This window comes from Gymnoscopelus microlampas, assembly GCF_963454915.1.
Source record: "Gymnoscopelus microlampas genome assembly, chromosome: 11".
Classification (NCBI taxonomy): domain Eukaryota; kingdom Metazoa; phylum Chordata; class Actinopteri; order Myctophiformes; family Myctophidae; genus Gymnoscopelus; species Gymnoscopelus microlampas.
Window position 1 is genome coordinate 19,241,775 of NC_139948.1, and position 12,997 is coordinate 19,254,771.

At 41.8% G+C, this 12,997-nt stretch overlaps 1 protein-coding gene across 1 annotated transcript in view; it reads right to left on the reverse strand.

Annotated features, from left to right (window-relative positions):
* Window positions 1-439: 439 nt before the first annotated feature.
* slc17a7a (solute carrier family 17 member 7a) overlaps window positions 440-12,997 on the reverse strand; it is a gene marked incomplete at both ends in the record, with an annotated part of 25,577 nt that continues 13,019 nt past the window's right edge. The window contains 12 exons of the mRNA XM_084072031.1: window positions 440-732; window positions 3,144-3,213; window positions 3,869-3,996; window positions 4,563-4,673; window positions 5,610-5,742; window positions 6,116-6,265; window positions 7,381-7,519; window positions 7,955-8,045; window positions 9,363-9,450; window positions 9,767-9,881; window positions 11,471-11,589; window positions 12,454-12,706. Coding sequence (XP_083928157.1) covers window positions 440-732; window positions 3,144-3,213; window positions 3,869-3,996; window positions 4,563-4,673; window positions 5,610-5,742; window positions 6,116-6,265; window positions 7,381-7,519; window positions 7,955-8,045; window positions 9,363-9,450; window positions 9,767-9,881; window positions 11,471-11,589; window positions 12,454-12,706 — 1,690 coding nt within the window. The remainder of the gene's footprint in view (window positions 733-3,143; window positions 3,214-3,868; window positions 3,997-4,562; window positions 4,674-5,609; window positions 5,743-6,115; window positions 6,266-7,380; window positions 7,520-7,954; window positions 8,046-9,362; window positions 9,451-9,766; window positions 9,882-11,470; window positions 11,590-12,453; window positions 12,707-12,997) is intronic.

Consider the following 12,997-nt stretch of genomic DNA (forward strand, 5'->3'; position numbering starts at 1 on the left):
ACCCACACTGTACATAGGGAATCTCCTCTGAAATGTACTTCCATGAAAACATCACTCCTGACCAATCACAAATGACTCAGGAGGAGGAAGAAATTCTGGGAGATGATCTCGGACTGTCGAATATATATATATATGTACATGAACTACTGTATTACCTACACACGTGTGCACACACACACACACACACACACACACACACACACACACACACACACACACACACACACACACACACACACACACACACACACAAACACACCCACCCCACACACACACACACACACACACACACGCAAACAATTAATCAGATCCATACTAATCCCCATGTGCAGTTGTAAATACTGTACCGAAGCACACAAGAGTTCCATTCAGTGTTGCGTTGACCCCTCCATGCTACGTGTATCTTCCTCTCCTCTTTCAGTTGAAATGCCTTCATCCTCTATGTCAGCTCCCTCTCTGACACCCCCTCGTGCCGGTAAGAGTTTTGTCCAGGCTGCACGTACTCTTCTGTCTTATCCCAGTCCGTCACCCATCCTGCCCCAGCCCCGCCAGCTCCGCCAGCCCCGTTGGAACCGGCCACTTGTTGGCTCATCATGGCCCCATACTGCCCGCCCCCGCGGTACATCTCCTCCGTTTCATTGGCCAATTCGTCCTCATCAATGATGCCGCACTTCTCCTCGCTGGTGTCCTCTATGTCCGCCCACGGCTGCTTCTCCCCGGAGGCAAAGAGTCCTATAGCAACAGAAAAACAACACGACATATTGCTACCTCGTATGGGGCCCGCATTCATTCAGAGGCATGGGGCTTTTGGATGCCCATCTCCCAATACACGAAACCCTCTAAGACCAGCTGTCTTTTTCTGTACGGTACTCTACGCTCACAGAGGGCAAGAACTTTTTCCATTCTGTAGTAATCTGGAAAGAAAAACGCATCACGGTTGTACAGTGCCTCTGTCAACCAGTTTTCATTTACATCTGTGTCTGTATACAGTAAGAATTAACAACTGAGGATGTCAGTATCATGTCATTATTATCTCAGTCACAGTGTCATGGTCAGTTTCATGTCAGTATCATGGTCAGTACCATGGTCAGTATCATGTCAGTATCATGTCAGTATCATGGTCAGTATCATGGTCAGTATCATGTCAGTATCATGTCAGTATCATGTCAGTATCATGTCAGTGTCATGGTCAGTATCATGTCAGCATCATGGTCAGTATCATGTCAGTATCATGTCAGTATCATGGTCAGTATCATGTCAGTGTCATGGTCAGTATCATGTCAGTATCATGTCAGTGTCATGGTCAGTATCATGTCAGCATCATGGTCAGTATCATGTCAGTATCATGGTCAGTATCATGGTCAGTATCATGTCAGTATCATGTCAGTATCATGTCAGTATCATGGTCAGTATCAGCATCATGGTCAGTATCGATATTGACCATGATACTGACATGATCATGTCAGCATCATGTCAGTAGGGATGTCAGGCCCTGTCACAGCCCTGTCACAGGGATGTCAGGCCCTGGGCGGTAAGGGACCCGAATATTAGATAAGGGGCACTGGCTTATAAAGGTTGACAAACACTGTGTTAAAGTATCTAAAAACAGATACTATACATTTCGGTCATTTGACCTTAATGGTATCTTGTGTAGGTCAAAACAGTACAACAATTTTCTTTTTCTGTTTTTTTCATAAATGAATGTCCTATTTTATTCTTTGTCATAAGATGACACCCGATGAAGGTCTGTTGGACCGAAACCTGTATATAAAACAACACCGGGAAAGCATCTACAAGCAGGAGCTTATAGATCTGCTATTCACACTATTTTTATTTCATAAGTGTTTTTATAAATGTGCCTGTAATGATGCCCAAAATAAGGACGGTAGGTTGAAAGTGGTTAAGTCTGTCTGTTAGTTTTTAAAAAATTGAACCAATCAAAAGTATTAACAAGAGCCTGTAACTAAATAATTATACTGTATTCATTGGAACGCAGGTTGTTTCGTTTCTTTTCTTTTCCTGAAAAGTAATAGTTTTAGACATACAAGGTTTCTGCCTGACAGCGACAATATATAAAATGCTTTCTCCTCTTTTCCTTTTAGAGGGGGAGTTTATATCATTTATTTAGATAGGAGAGTAGAGACAAGACACTTGAGGGCAGAGCGGGGGGAGACATGTGACAGGAGTCAAACTCAAAGTAGTGTCCTTGTGACCAGTGATGGAAAAAGTACTCACATTTGTTACTTAAGTAAAAGTATCAATATTGCAATGTAGAAATACTCTGTTACAAGTAAAAGTCCGAAATTCAAAAAGTATTGGTATCAAAATGTACTTAAAGGACCAAAAGTAAAAGTAGTTATTATGCAGAATGTCCCATTTCATATATAAAAATCTTTTGAGAATAGCAGATCTACAAGCTCACAATGCGTCACATCGCCTATCGAAATTGCAGTGGAGTAAAAATATAATACTCTGAGATGTAGTGGAGTAGAAGTAAAAGTATTGGATATATGAAATACTCCAGTAAAGTACAAATTGTACTTAAGTACATTACTTTAAATGAGTAAATGTGCTTAGTTACTTTACAACACTGCTTGTGTGACTCATAAGGAGCATACAGTGTATGGTCAGTGTACTAACTGGCTGCACCACCAGACTCCCCGCATTCATAATACTCTATTTCTTATGTAGACATTTGCATCTGTTCAGGTTACATGTATGCGTTCAGAATTCAGCTGTTTATGTCTCACAGTTCAAACAAATCTAAAATCAGTCAAACCAGTCAAGCAATTAAATTAATGACAATATTTAGTTTCTATTACCATGACCAACCTTTGCCATCTCTTGGGAAAGCCAATGGCACATGCTTGCAAGCAATACATCTAAAATGATCTCCATAGTTTAGTCATAGATTTTTCCATGCAATATTGCTCACTACGCCATTTTTGGGGGCAGAAGTACAGTAGTACTGTATTTAGCCTCAACAGGCATTAGAGATAAAGTGACATAAGAGCTGAAGTAAAGTGTCTTAAGATGTGTCTCAATAGGCACTTTTTAAGGTGAAAATACGTTATTTTGTCGAGCGACGCGTCCCATGACACTTTGTCACCAGAGCATAAATCAGGCGTTAGTAGTATACATACCATAGAAAATCACTCCTCCATAGTGAACAACGGAGGCGATGAGGAAGACACCCTGCCACTCATCACGTGTCTGAAAATAAAGAAAACAGGGCATCGAAGTACCATTAAACAAAACATTACAAGATTGTATTAGTCAACCTCAAATGTCACTGGGAGCGACTCAATTCAACAGTTATGGAAAACGTGCGGTGTGAGCCAACAATTGTTCACATTTACTTATAAAAGGTATGATGCTCTTATGTCAGCTATAACATCACAACAAACTGAAATGGGGGAAATATTTGCAAATCAGCTTGTATGGGGGAGTTGCTTGTATGGAGGAGTTGATTGGAGTGATTTATGTACAGATGGTTTTATGTCTACGCTCAGTTCTAGATATAGGTTAATCCAATTACTTTTCTGGAATCAACTCTACAGAACCCATCCACAAACACCACAGGTATAAGCCCAATGTCCCACCCCTCTGCTGTAGGTGTGGTTTGGACAAGGGGACATTAATACACTCCAATTAGCAGTGCCATAGGCATCATGGGTTCTGAAAAGGGGCAACTTTACACATTTAAATCTCAGTAGTAACCATGCTTATGCTGTATCATATGTTAACTGCACTGTTTAGAATAATTGTTTCTTTTATGTGTGTTTTATGTGTGTTTTTATATTGCTATTCATTTGTTACAAGTTAAGAATTCAAATTACGTTTTCATTTTGGAACAGAGCTGATGTACCTTGTGTTTTGTCATGGCTCCGACTATGAGAGGGCACACCATTCCAGATAATGTTCCCACTCCATTGGAGATGCCCATCAGGATGCTGGCATAGCGAGGGGCGATGTCTAAATGGTTGACGTTGAACCCTGAGAGAAAGAACGATAGTTACGCATTGTAACTCTAGTTCTATGATGACATATAGGCTTCGCCCCCTGTCAGGCTCAGTGGGTTAACCACTAATCTTCATAGAGCCACAAAGATGAATTTTAAGCCATAGAGGCCAAAGCCAGTGTGTAATATAAAACACAATGGAAAAGGCCCTGTTCATTTTGTAAGGGTTTAACTACGGTGGTGAAGTGGATTTAGTGTCAATAGCAGATATAGATATATACGATACATACATTGATATTGTTGCTGCCAGTTTTAGCAAGAGTTGTTATTCGCATTCGGAATAATGTTTCAGTTGCATTTCTAATTATAGTCAGGGATCAGGGATATGCTCTGCCAAATTAAACCAATCATGAACAAAATTCACTCTAGGATAACATTTAATTCCATTCATTAAAATGTCTCATGTTTCAATCTTCTACAGAATGCAAAAACATTATAATATTCATATTATGAAACGGTCTCGGGAGAAAATATACACATTAGCCTGTCTATGGGTTTTGGTTGTTTAAAAAATTGGTTGTTTAGATAATAAACCCCTTACCTGAGATAGCAAACCCACTAAAGCCCACTGCAAGGACCAAAAAGGTAATGGCAACACCCTTTGTGTGAGAGAAACCCACCACCAGCAGTAGAGTGGCCTCCATTCCAAATCCTGAAAGACATTTATAAAGACAATATCAGAGACGCTGGGGGCTCGTCGTTCCTATCTTCCCCTCCCTTTGTCACGTTCAAATCCATGTGGTTACATACGTATGTAAATACTAATTAACTATTATTTTATCTTAAGAAGAAAATACATTCATTATACAATTATGTGCTATACTACTGTAATTTCCCTAGCTCTGGCAGCAGCTTTATTGTTTATAATCAAACGCTCAAAATGCATCTGAAGACTTTTAAGTTCCTTTCCATTGTAAACCTTCACAGTGGAAAATCAGACGGTGAACTTAAAAAAAAGGTCCAAGGCAGCTCTGTTCAGTTTAAGTAGAAAAAGCCTTTATTAATCCATCATGGCAAGGAATAAAAAAAACGCAGGTGACCAACGTGTTTCGGCCAGGAGGCCTTCATCAGGGTCCACTCAAAATGCAAGTTTCTGAATTCAGCAGCTGGCTGTTTAAAAGCGAGAAGGTGTTGACCACATTACTTTTTGTGTGTTGGCTTCCTCCTGCCAAATTACTTTGTTAGCTGCTCCCTCACTCCTTCACCTACATGTCTACTAATAATAATAATAATTTTATGGAGAAAATAATTCAATTTAATATCTAATATTTATTATCACCAGGTAGAGAACATATCATATTAAGGCTCAGTCCTTGCTGCAGCTGGCCCAGGTTTGAATCTGACCCGAGGCCCTTTACTGCATGTCCTTCCCTCTCTCTCCCCTGCCATTTCCTGTGTCTGAATAAAGGCATGAAAATACCAGAACATTAAAAATAAAATAAAATAAAGATAATTCATTTATCTCCCTACATTATATTAGCAAATACATGTTTTTGACACTCTTTTCTTTAATTATATGTATAAAAACCCACAATTCTCATATTTCCCTCCCCTCCGATCTACCGCCATGTCTCTTCTGCCCTCTCACCTCCACAATTCATCATCTTCCTGACGTTGGTGGTGGACATCAGGTTGTGGGTTCTCAGGTAGTCTGCCAACTGGCCACCAATGGGCACAATGATGGTCATCACCAAATGGGGCAAGGCTGAAACAGCGCCCACCTATAAGTGAAACCAAGAGAGAGAGAGATGGGGGTGTTAAAGAAGCCCCTGTGACCCCTCCCCCTTGTTCCCCATCCCTTGCCTATCCGAAAAAAACTAAACAAAGAAACACACACCCAACCCAAGAGACTACGGCCGGAAAAGCGAGGCAAACTTTGCTACTGCCAGCAGTTTTGTTATCAAGTCAGTTGAAGTGGTTTAAAAGTGGCTGAGTTCTTACAGCAGATTTAAAATGTGAAAGTAAGAGAATCAATTGTACTGCATAGAGTATTAGAGTGCAGCAAGGCATCACTGAGGAATAGCAGATCATTCTAACTTGTGTAACACAACAATGTAGTACACATAGCATACATACAGTAACATTATATCTCACCTTGCTGATCTCAAAACCAAAGACTTCCTCAAAGTAGGCTGGCTGGCTGATGAGCAACAGGTAGAAGGTCCAGCTCCTGCAGAAGTTGGCTACGATGATGGCGTACACCGGCATGGACGTGAAGAAGTGCCTCCATGGGGTTTTGAATTTCTGCCACCAGAGAGGAATAGGATATGATTGGGATTCACTCGCAGATGACAGATGACATTGCTAAAAAAACTAGAGTCGGGTGACTGTGTGTGTGTGTGTGTGTGTGTGTGTGTGTGTGTGTGTGTGTGTGTGTGTGTGTGTGTGTGTGTGTGTGTGTGTGTGTGTGTGTGTGTGTGTGTGTGTGTGTGTGTGTGTGTGCGTGTGTGCGTGTGTGCGAGTGTGTGGGTGGGTGTGTGTGTGTGAGAGAGAGAGAGAGAGAGAGAGAGAGAGAGAGAGAGAGAGAGAGAGAGAGAGAGAGAGAGAGAGAGAGAGAAATGCTGTCAAATGTGTGAATGCATGCATAGGCCTAATCAATTTGATCAAACATTGATCAATGCAAAAATGTTTTGATTACATTACAGACTGAGAGAAGACACATTTTCTGCCGTATTCTGAGTCCAACCTTCTCGAGGCGATTGCCCTAGTGGCCCCTAGTGGCAGAGTGGCTGTAACCCACGTGGACTAGCTGTGTAGGCCTGTCACAATTATTACATAATCGCCTAATCACAATTATCTAAGATAATCGCATTTTTTTGCATAATCGTCATCTTAATCATTTACATGTTGAAAATGTTTCATATATTTTCAAACATTTTCAAAAATAGTGGAAATAGCCAATTTAGCTAGATCTGCTATTTCCACTATTAATGTTTATTTTTAAGTGTTTTTATGTGTCATTTGTCATATCTACCCTGTGCAACTTTTGTTTACGAAGGGTAAAAGCCAAACTGTAATTTGTATTCACAAATGTTCCAATAAACACGATTAAATCGTTAATCGCAATCATTTGAGTGACAATTAATCGTCAAGCAAAATGTCATAATAGTGACAGCCTATAGCTGTGCAGCCTTCCATTTCTACTTCCACGACACAGAGTGCTGGATTGACTGATCTAGCATGTATTATAACAAAATGGAGATAATGTTGAAAAACAGTGGAGTATTACTTCAAAGCAAATGTATACATTTTTATGAATTTTCTTTATAAAGTACTGTACCATGTTGTGAAAACAGAGTATGTAGGGGTAAATGGGTATATTTCTGTGCAGTATTTGTGTTTCACAACCAGTGTCATACCTTTAGAGGATCAAGGAACCCTGTCGACTCTCCAATTGCATCTTCTATGTATTTCCTCTCCTCTGGTGTGATGGTAGGATGGGCAGCAGGACTCTCGTATGACACCAGAATCCAGAATAAATACCAGAATATCCCAAAGCTGCCTGGGAGAGGGAGGGAGGGGAGAGAGAGAGAGAGAGAGAGAGAGAGAGAGAGAGAGAGAGAGAGAGAGAGAGAGAGAGAGAGAGAGAGAGAGAGAGAGAGAGAGAGAGAGAGAGAGTTGAGGTAGAGTTATTCTATAATTGATTCATTAACATTCATATTAATAAATATGAGGTGGTACATACAGTATGTGTAATATTTCATCCCACAACACCCAGAGGTAGGTCTGTCACATCAAACCTTTGGTGTACTGTATGTCATGTAAATGAAATCGAGCACAACTTGAGTAAATATTCACAGCAATTACTGAAATGAACATAAACTCTTAACAATAATTGTGGTGCTATTTATAGAAAATAACACACAGCATCTGTAAAAATAATAATAATAATAAAGTATGATTTCAAATGATATCAAATGACTGTTACTGTACTAACCATAGACATAGAATACTGAAGGCCAGCTGCAATACTGCACCAGTATCCCAGCTAAAGGCATGGCCACCACTGCACCTGCATAGGACCCTATAGGACACAGTTGAATACAAAGCAGACATTTAATTACAACTTGTCATAACCATGAGCAAAAGGTAATGAAACAAAGAAAAGGAATGCTTTCTAGAACATGGCTGGTTTTTAATAGTGATTTAAAAGATATAAGGTAATCAGTGAGGCGAATTGTCTCAGGTAGAGCATTCCAGAGCCTAGGAGCTCGGACGGCGAAGGCCCGATCACCCTTAGTTACAAGGTTGGAATAAGGCCACAGGGAGGATCATAGGGGGGCAAGAGCTCAGAGATGTAACTAGGAGCAAGACCCTTTCGAGCCTTAAACGTAATTACAATTATTTTAAAATAAAAAACAACCGGAGGCCAGTGAAGTGGCCTTTTTGGTGTTGGTTAGAAGCCTGGCAGCAGCGTAGAGTGTAGAGAGACAGGGTAGAGTGTAAAGAGACAGGTAGAGTGTAGAGAGACAGGTATAGGGTAGAGAGACAGGGAACACAGATCTCCAGTCAGAATCAAACATTACAATTAAAGGACCACTTTGCCCATTTTCAACCTTATATCTTCATGAAATTGGTCCTCTATAATGCTTATTATAAGATGGCATTATTTCTGTCAACTCACTCTGTGTCTCAGAGGAGGGCTGTGGACTGTTCAGAAACCTGCCTTTCAGTGACATCATCGATGGGGAATTGAAGCTAATAGAACTGTAGGCTTTCTATTCCTGGAAAGGTAGCATGCAATAATTTAAAAAAATAAAATCTCATAAAATGACTAAACCTGCCCACCGATGATGTAACTGGTAGGCGGGTTTCTGAACTGTCCACAGCCCTCCTCTGAGACACAGAGTGAGTAGACAGAAATGGTGCCATCTTATAATGAGCATTAGAGAGGACCAATTATATGAAGATAAGGTTGAAAATGGTTGAAGTGGTCCTTTAAGTTGATGACTAGTATCCAGCCAGCTACTGGTGCACCCCTAGACATTTCTTTAGCCCAGTGGTTCTCAAAGTGGGGTCCGAGATCCCCAGGGGTCCTTGAGTGGGTTCCAGGGGGTCTCCAGCAAAATGAGGAACAGTTAACCTTCTTTAACACAATTGTATACTTTGGATATTCGGAAATAGCAGATCTACAAGCTCACAACGCTTCACGATTCGACGCGTTGCACACAATCTTTTCAGATGGGGGTCCGTGGCCAAATACATATTCATTTGGGGATCCTTGATATGAAAAGGTTTGAGAACCACTAAATTGACGTGTCTGGAGAAGCACACTGACAAGCAGAAATAGAGAAAGGAATAGTGCTCGCTTGTTGTTGATATCCTATTCTAGACGTCTCACCACAAAAGGCTGTTGTGGCCAGTCGACTTCTCTCCAGAGGGGGGGCCCACTTAGCCCAGATCCCATGGCAGGCTGGGTATGAGACCCCCTGTGGGACGCAACACAATAAGCAAACAGGCTCACATCATCACATTGCACTCAAGTTCACGTACATTGGGCAAATACAGACATACAAACTTGAAAACATCATACACTGGCACACGCGCTTATTCTGTTATGCATGTGTGCACAAATGCATTTGTGCACAGACGGACGCAGGCACACGCACACAAACGACACCCACATGTACAACATACACATACACACAAACAGCAACACTTTTGTAACTCTGAGAGTGTACAAATGTAACGCAAATGCACACACGTACGTACACCAGTCATACAGAGCCACACAGCGCTGCGTACCTCGACAAGTCCCTGGCATATCCTGACCAGGATGACACAGCTGTAGTGGCAGCGAGCAGCAGCTGGAATGAGCATATTAAGGCAGGATGTGGCCACTATAGCAAAGCCAAACACCCTGAAATACACACAGAGACAAACAAACCGCATCAACCTGAACGCTTGACACCTCCAATGCAGACTGAAAGTCTTTGCTCATTAACTCACATCCAAAAAAGTGTTCCAAGTTTACCGGACAAAGCCTACTGCAGTGGTTCTCAAAGTGAGGACCCCTCAGGGTTCTTTGAGGGGGTTCCAAATGGACCCTTACAGGTCTGTAACTCTGAGAGTTATGGGGGTATTTGAAATGACATTTGAGAACCACTGCTAACGCAAACAGCAGAGAAGAAACATAGCTGCTGTATGTTTCTGCAAACCACTGATACGTTGCATCTCAAAATGCTGCAGGTTTGAGTCCTAAGAGTTGTCCTTGAGCAAGGCACTGGCTGAGCATGTGGCCAGGAGACTTGCTCAGCCGGGTTGAGTTGCACACTGATAGGCAAAGAGTAAATAATATCATCGATGTCAGGCAGAACCCTTGTATCTCCATATTTCACAAGTAGCAAAAATAGCTGATATGTGTGTGATACATTTGAAAAATTCAGAAAGTTGTTAAGTGTCTGTGAGTTTTATAGATATATAGCCAATGAAAAGTGTTGACACGAGTTGTGACAAAATATTAACTACATTAGAACAAGGAAATGTTTGTATGTGTGTGTGTGTGTGCCAAAAAGTTCACAAAATACAAAGTCATGACATTTAACATACTGTAATAGATATCTAACTCAATATCTGATATTTGGTGGTCAATGGTCAAGGTAAAGAATATAAATTATAGATTTACACATTTTCATACATAAAACAAAACAAAAAATCTGGCCCGCACTCCTTAGTGGTATTTGTCAGTCACTGTACATTTACATACACAGTTAAATGTGGCATCTGCATTTAACCCATCCTAAGTATCAGGAACAGTGGGAGCAGTCGGAGCAGTGGGAGCAGTTAGGGGTTAAAGGGGAATTTTGCCCCACGGTTTTCTTACCTTTTCTATGATGTTATAATATCCTAGGACGAGTGGTACAGTAGAAAAATGTCATAACTCCATCCCGGGTCCGCCGCAGCTAAAAACCTGCACCTATGGGCCTCCGGTGTCTCCGGTGGGCTGCATTCAAGGCAATCACGTTGCATAGTGTTCTGTCACTATGAACATCAGATCTCACCAAAAACGAAACGAAAAAAGCTATTAAAATACGCGATTTAGCGCAAGGCCCAGGTGCAGGTTTTTAGCTGCAGTGGACCTGGGATGGAGTTATGACATTTTTCTACTGTACCACTCGTCCTCGGATATCATAACATCATAGAAAAGTTAAGAAACCCGTGGGGCAAAATTCCCCTTTAAGTGCCTTGCTCAGGGACACAGACCATAGACCAGGGGCCGGGACGCAAACTGGGGACCTTCTGTTTTCCAGGCGGCCTCTCTACCCACTCAGCTACGGCAACCCCCCTATTCAATATAGAATGATGAGACTAATTGCTTTTGAAAGCTTGTCTCAAGCTTCCCTGCATTATGTATAGTAGTTGTAAAATGATGATGTCAACTGACATCAAAGCTTGGCGTTTGCATGCTTCTAGGACACCCTTGTTGTAAGTTGTCGTGGAGATGCTCACCTGTTGGCTGCAAATCTTTGACATATAAAGCCACCCGGAATCTGTGTGACAATGTAACCCCAGAAGAAGGATCCATGGATCATCCCTACTGTCTCGGGATCCCATGTGAACTGAGCAGCCTGGAATGACAAACATCAGGGGTCACATTCAATACTGTTCTACAGGAAGTGGAGATCTTGCAATTTGATAGTCAGTGCTTATACGTTAAGGTAAAACGCAAAAGTTTCATCGACGGTGGACAATGGCGTTGGTGCATTGACCGTTTGACGACTCGACTGCGAGAACCTCAGTCTCTCTGACTGAATCGTTGACTTTTAGGGGGCAGCCCTAAGAGGGACCTAACACTTTGTTGCAGGTTAGTTATTATGGCAGTCAGTAGGGAAACGTTAGTCAAACAAGTCTAACAACAACACAGCCTCCCTGTCCAATCTATAGCTATCGATCAGAATCAGAATCAGTGTCAGAATCAGATACCAAGTTACGTGTGCAGTTTGTGAACGAAGCCGCGCAAATCACAACGTGGTGTTCAGTAATGAAGCCATTCAGGCTTACTGCTTGTGACGTACGTACCTTGACTATGGTCTACGTCTCCATGGCCAAATGGAAATAGAGATTTTTGTTTCAGGAAAACAATGTTGGTGTAGCAAAAAGATCCACTGTATTATTACTTGTTTTTTACCTGCACAGATTTTCAACTACAATCCAACTTGCACATGACTTTCCCTAACCGTGGCCCTAGGTCCACAGTGTTGGGCAGGTACTTTACCCCTGCGCCACCTGAATGCAATTATATTTATTTCATGTTCTGAATAGTTTAAACTTGCCTAATTGCTGGTGAGCAGTTGTACCCATGTTGAGTTTTCCCTATCCCAAATATGACCCCTAAGGATTACAATATTATCCCAGTAGTTAACAAATCATAATTAGCACACTTTGCAGCCACACCAAATGACACATACTGTGGTTTGTTATTCGCCACTTACCACAAGTACCTCCTTATTCCCCTTAAAGACCGTATGGTCATTGACCATGCTAACAATGGCAACGCCCAAGTTACACCTGATGCCAAAGGAGATGCAGAATCCCAGGCCAGACAGGATGGCGATGATGTAGCGCCGGGGCAAGCCGAAGCAGGTACAGTCCACAACCGGCAGCTCTTTCTCCTCCACCAGCTCAGGACGGCCCTCCGCTGATAACTCAATAGTCTCTCCATTAGGCTGCGGCTTCTCAATCAGTCTAGGAAGAGACAGGGGTGAATTAAAGCAATGGTTCTCAAACTTTTAATTTCAAGGACCCCATAAGTCCATTTGGTCTATTTGGAAGGAACCCTGAGGGTCCTTGGACCCCACTTTGAGAACCCCTGACTTAAAGAGGTGGTGCTATGGTTTTGCACTTTTTCTGTTTTTCATGTGTCTATGAGGTTGATAGAACTTCATTAAGCCCCCTGGTGGTGTTTTTATGGTGTTGTATGTCTTCTCTGACTATTTTGAGTTTCTACCTGGAGGCTGAAACCTTGAGGGTCAAACG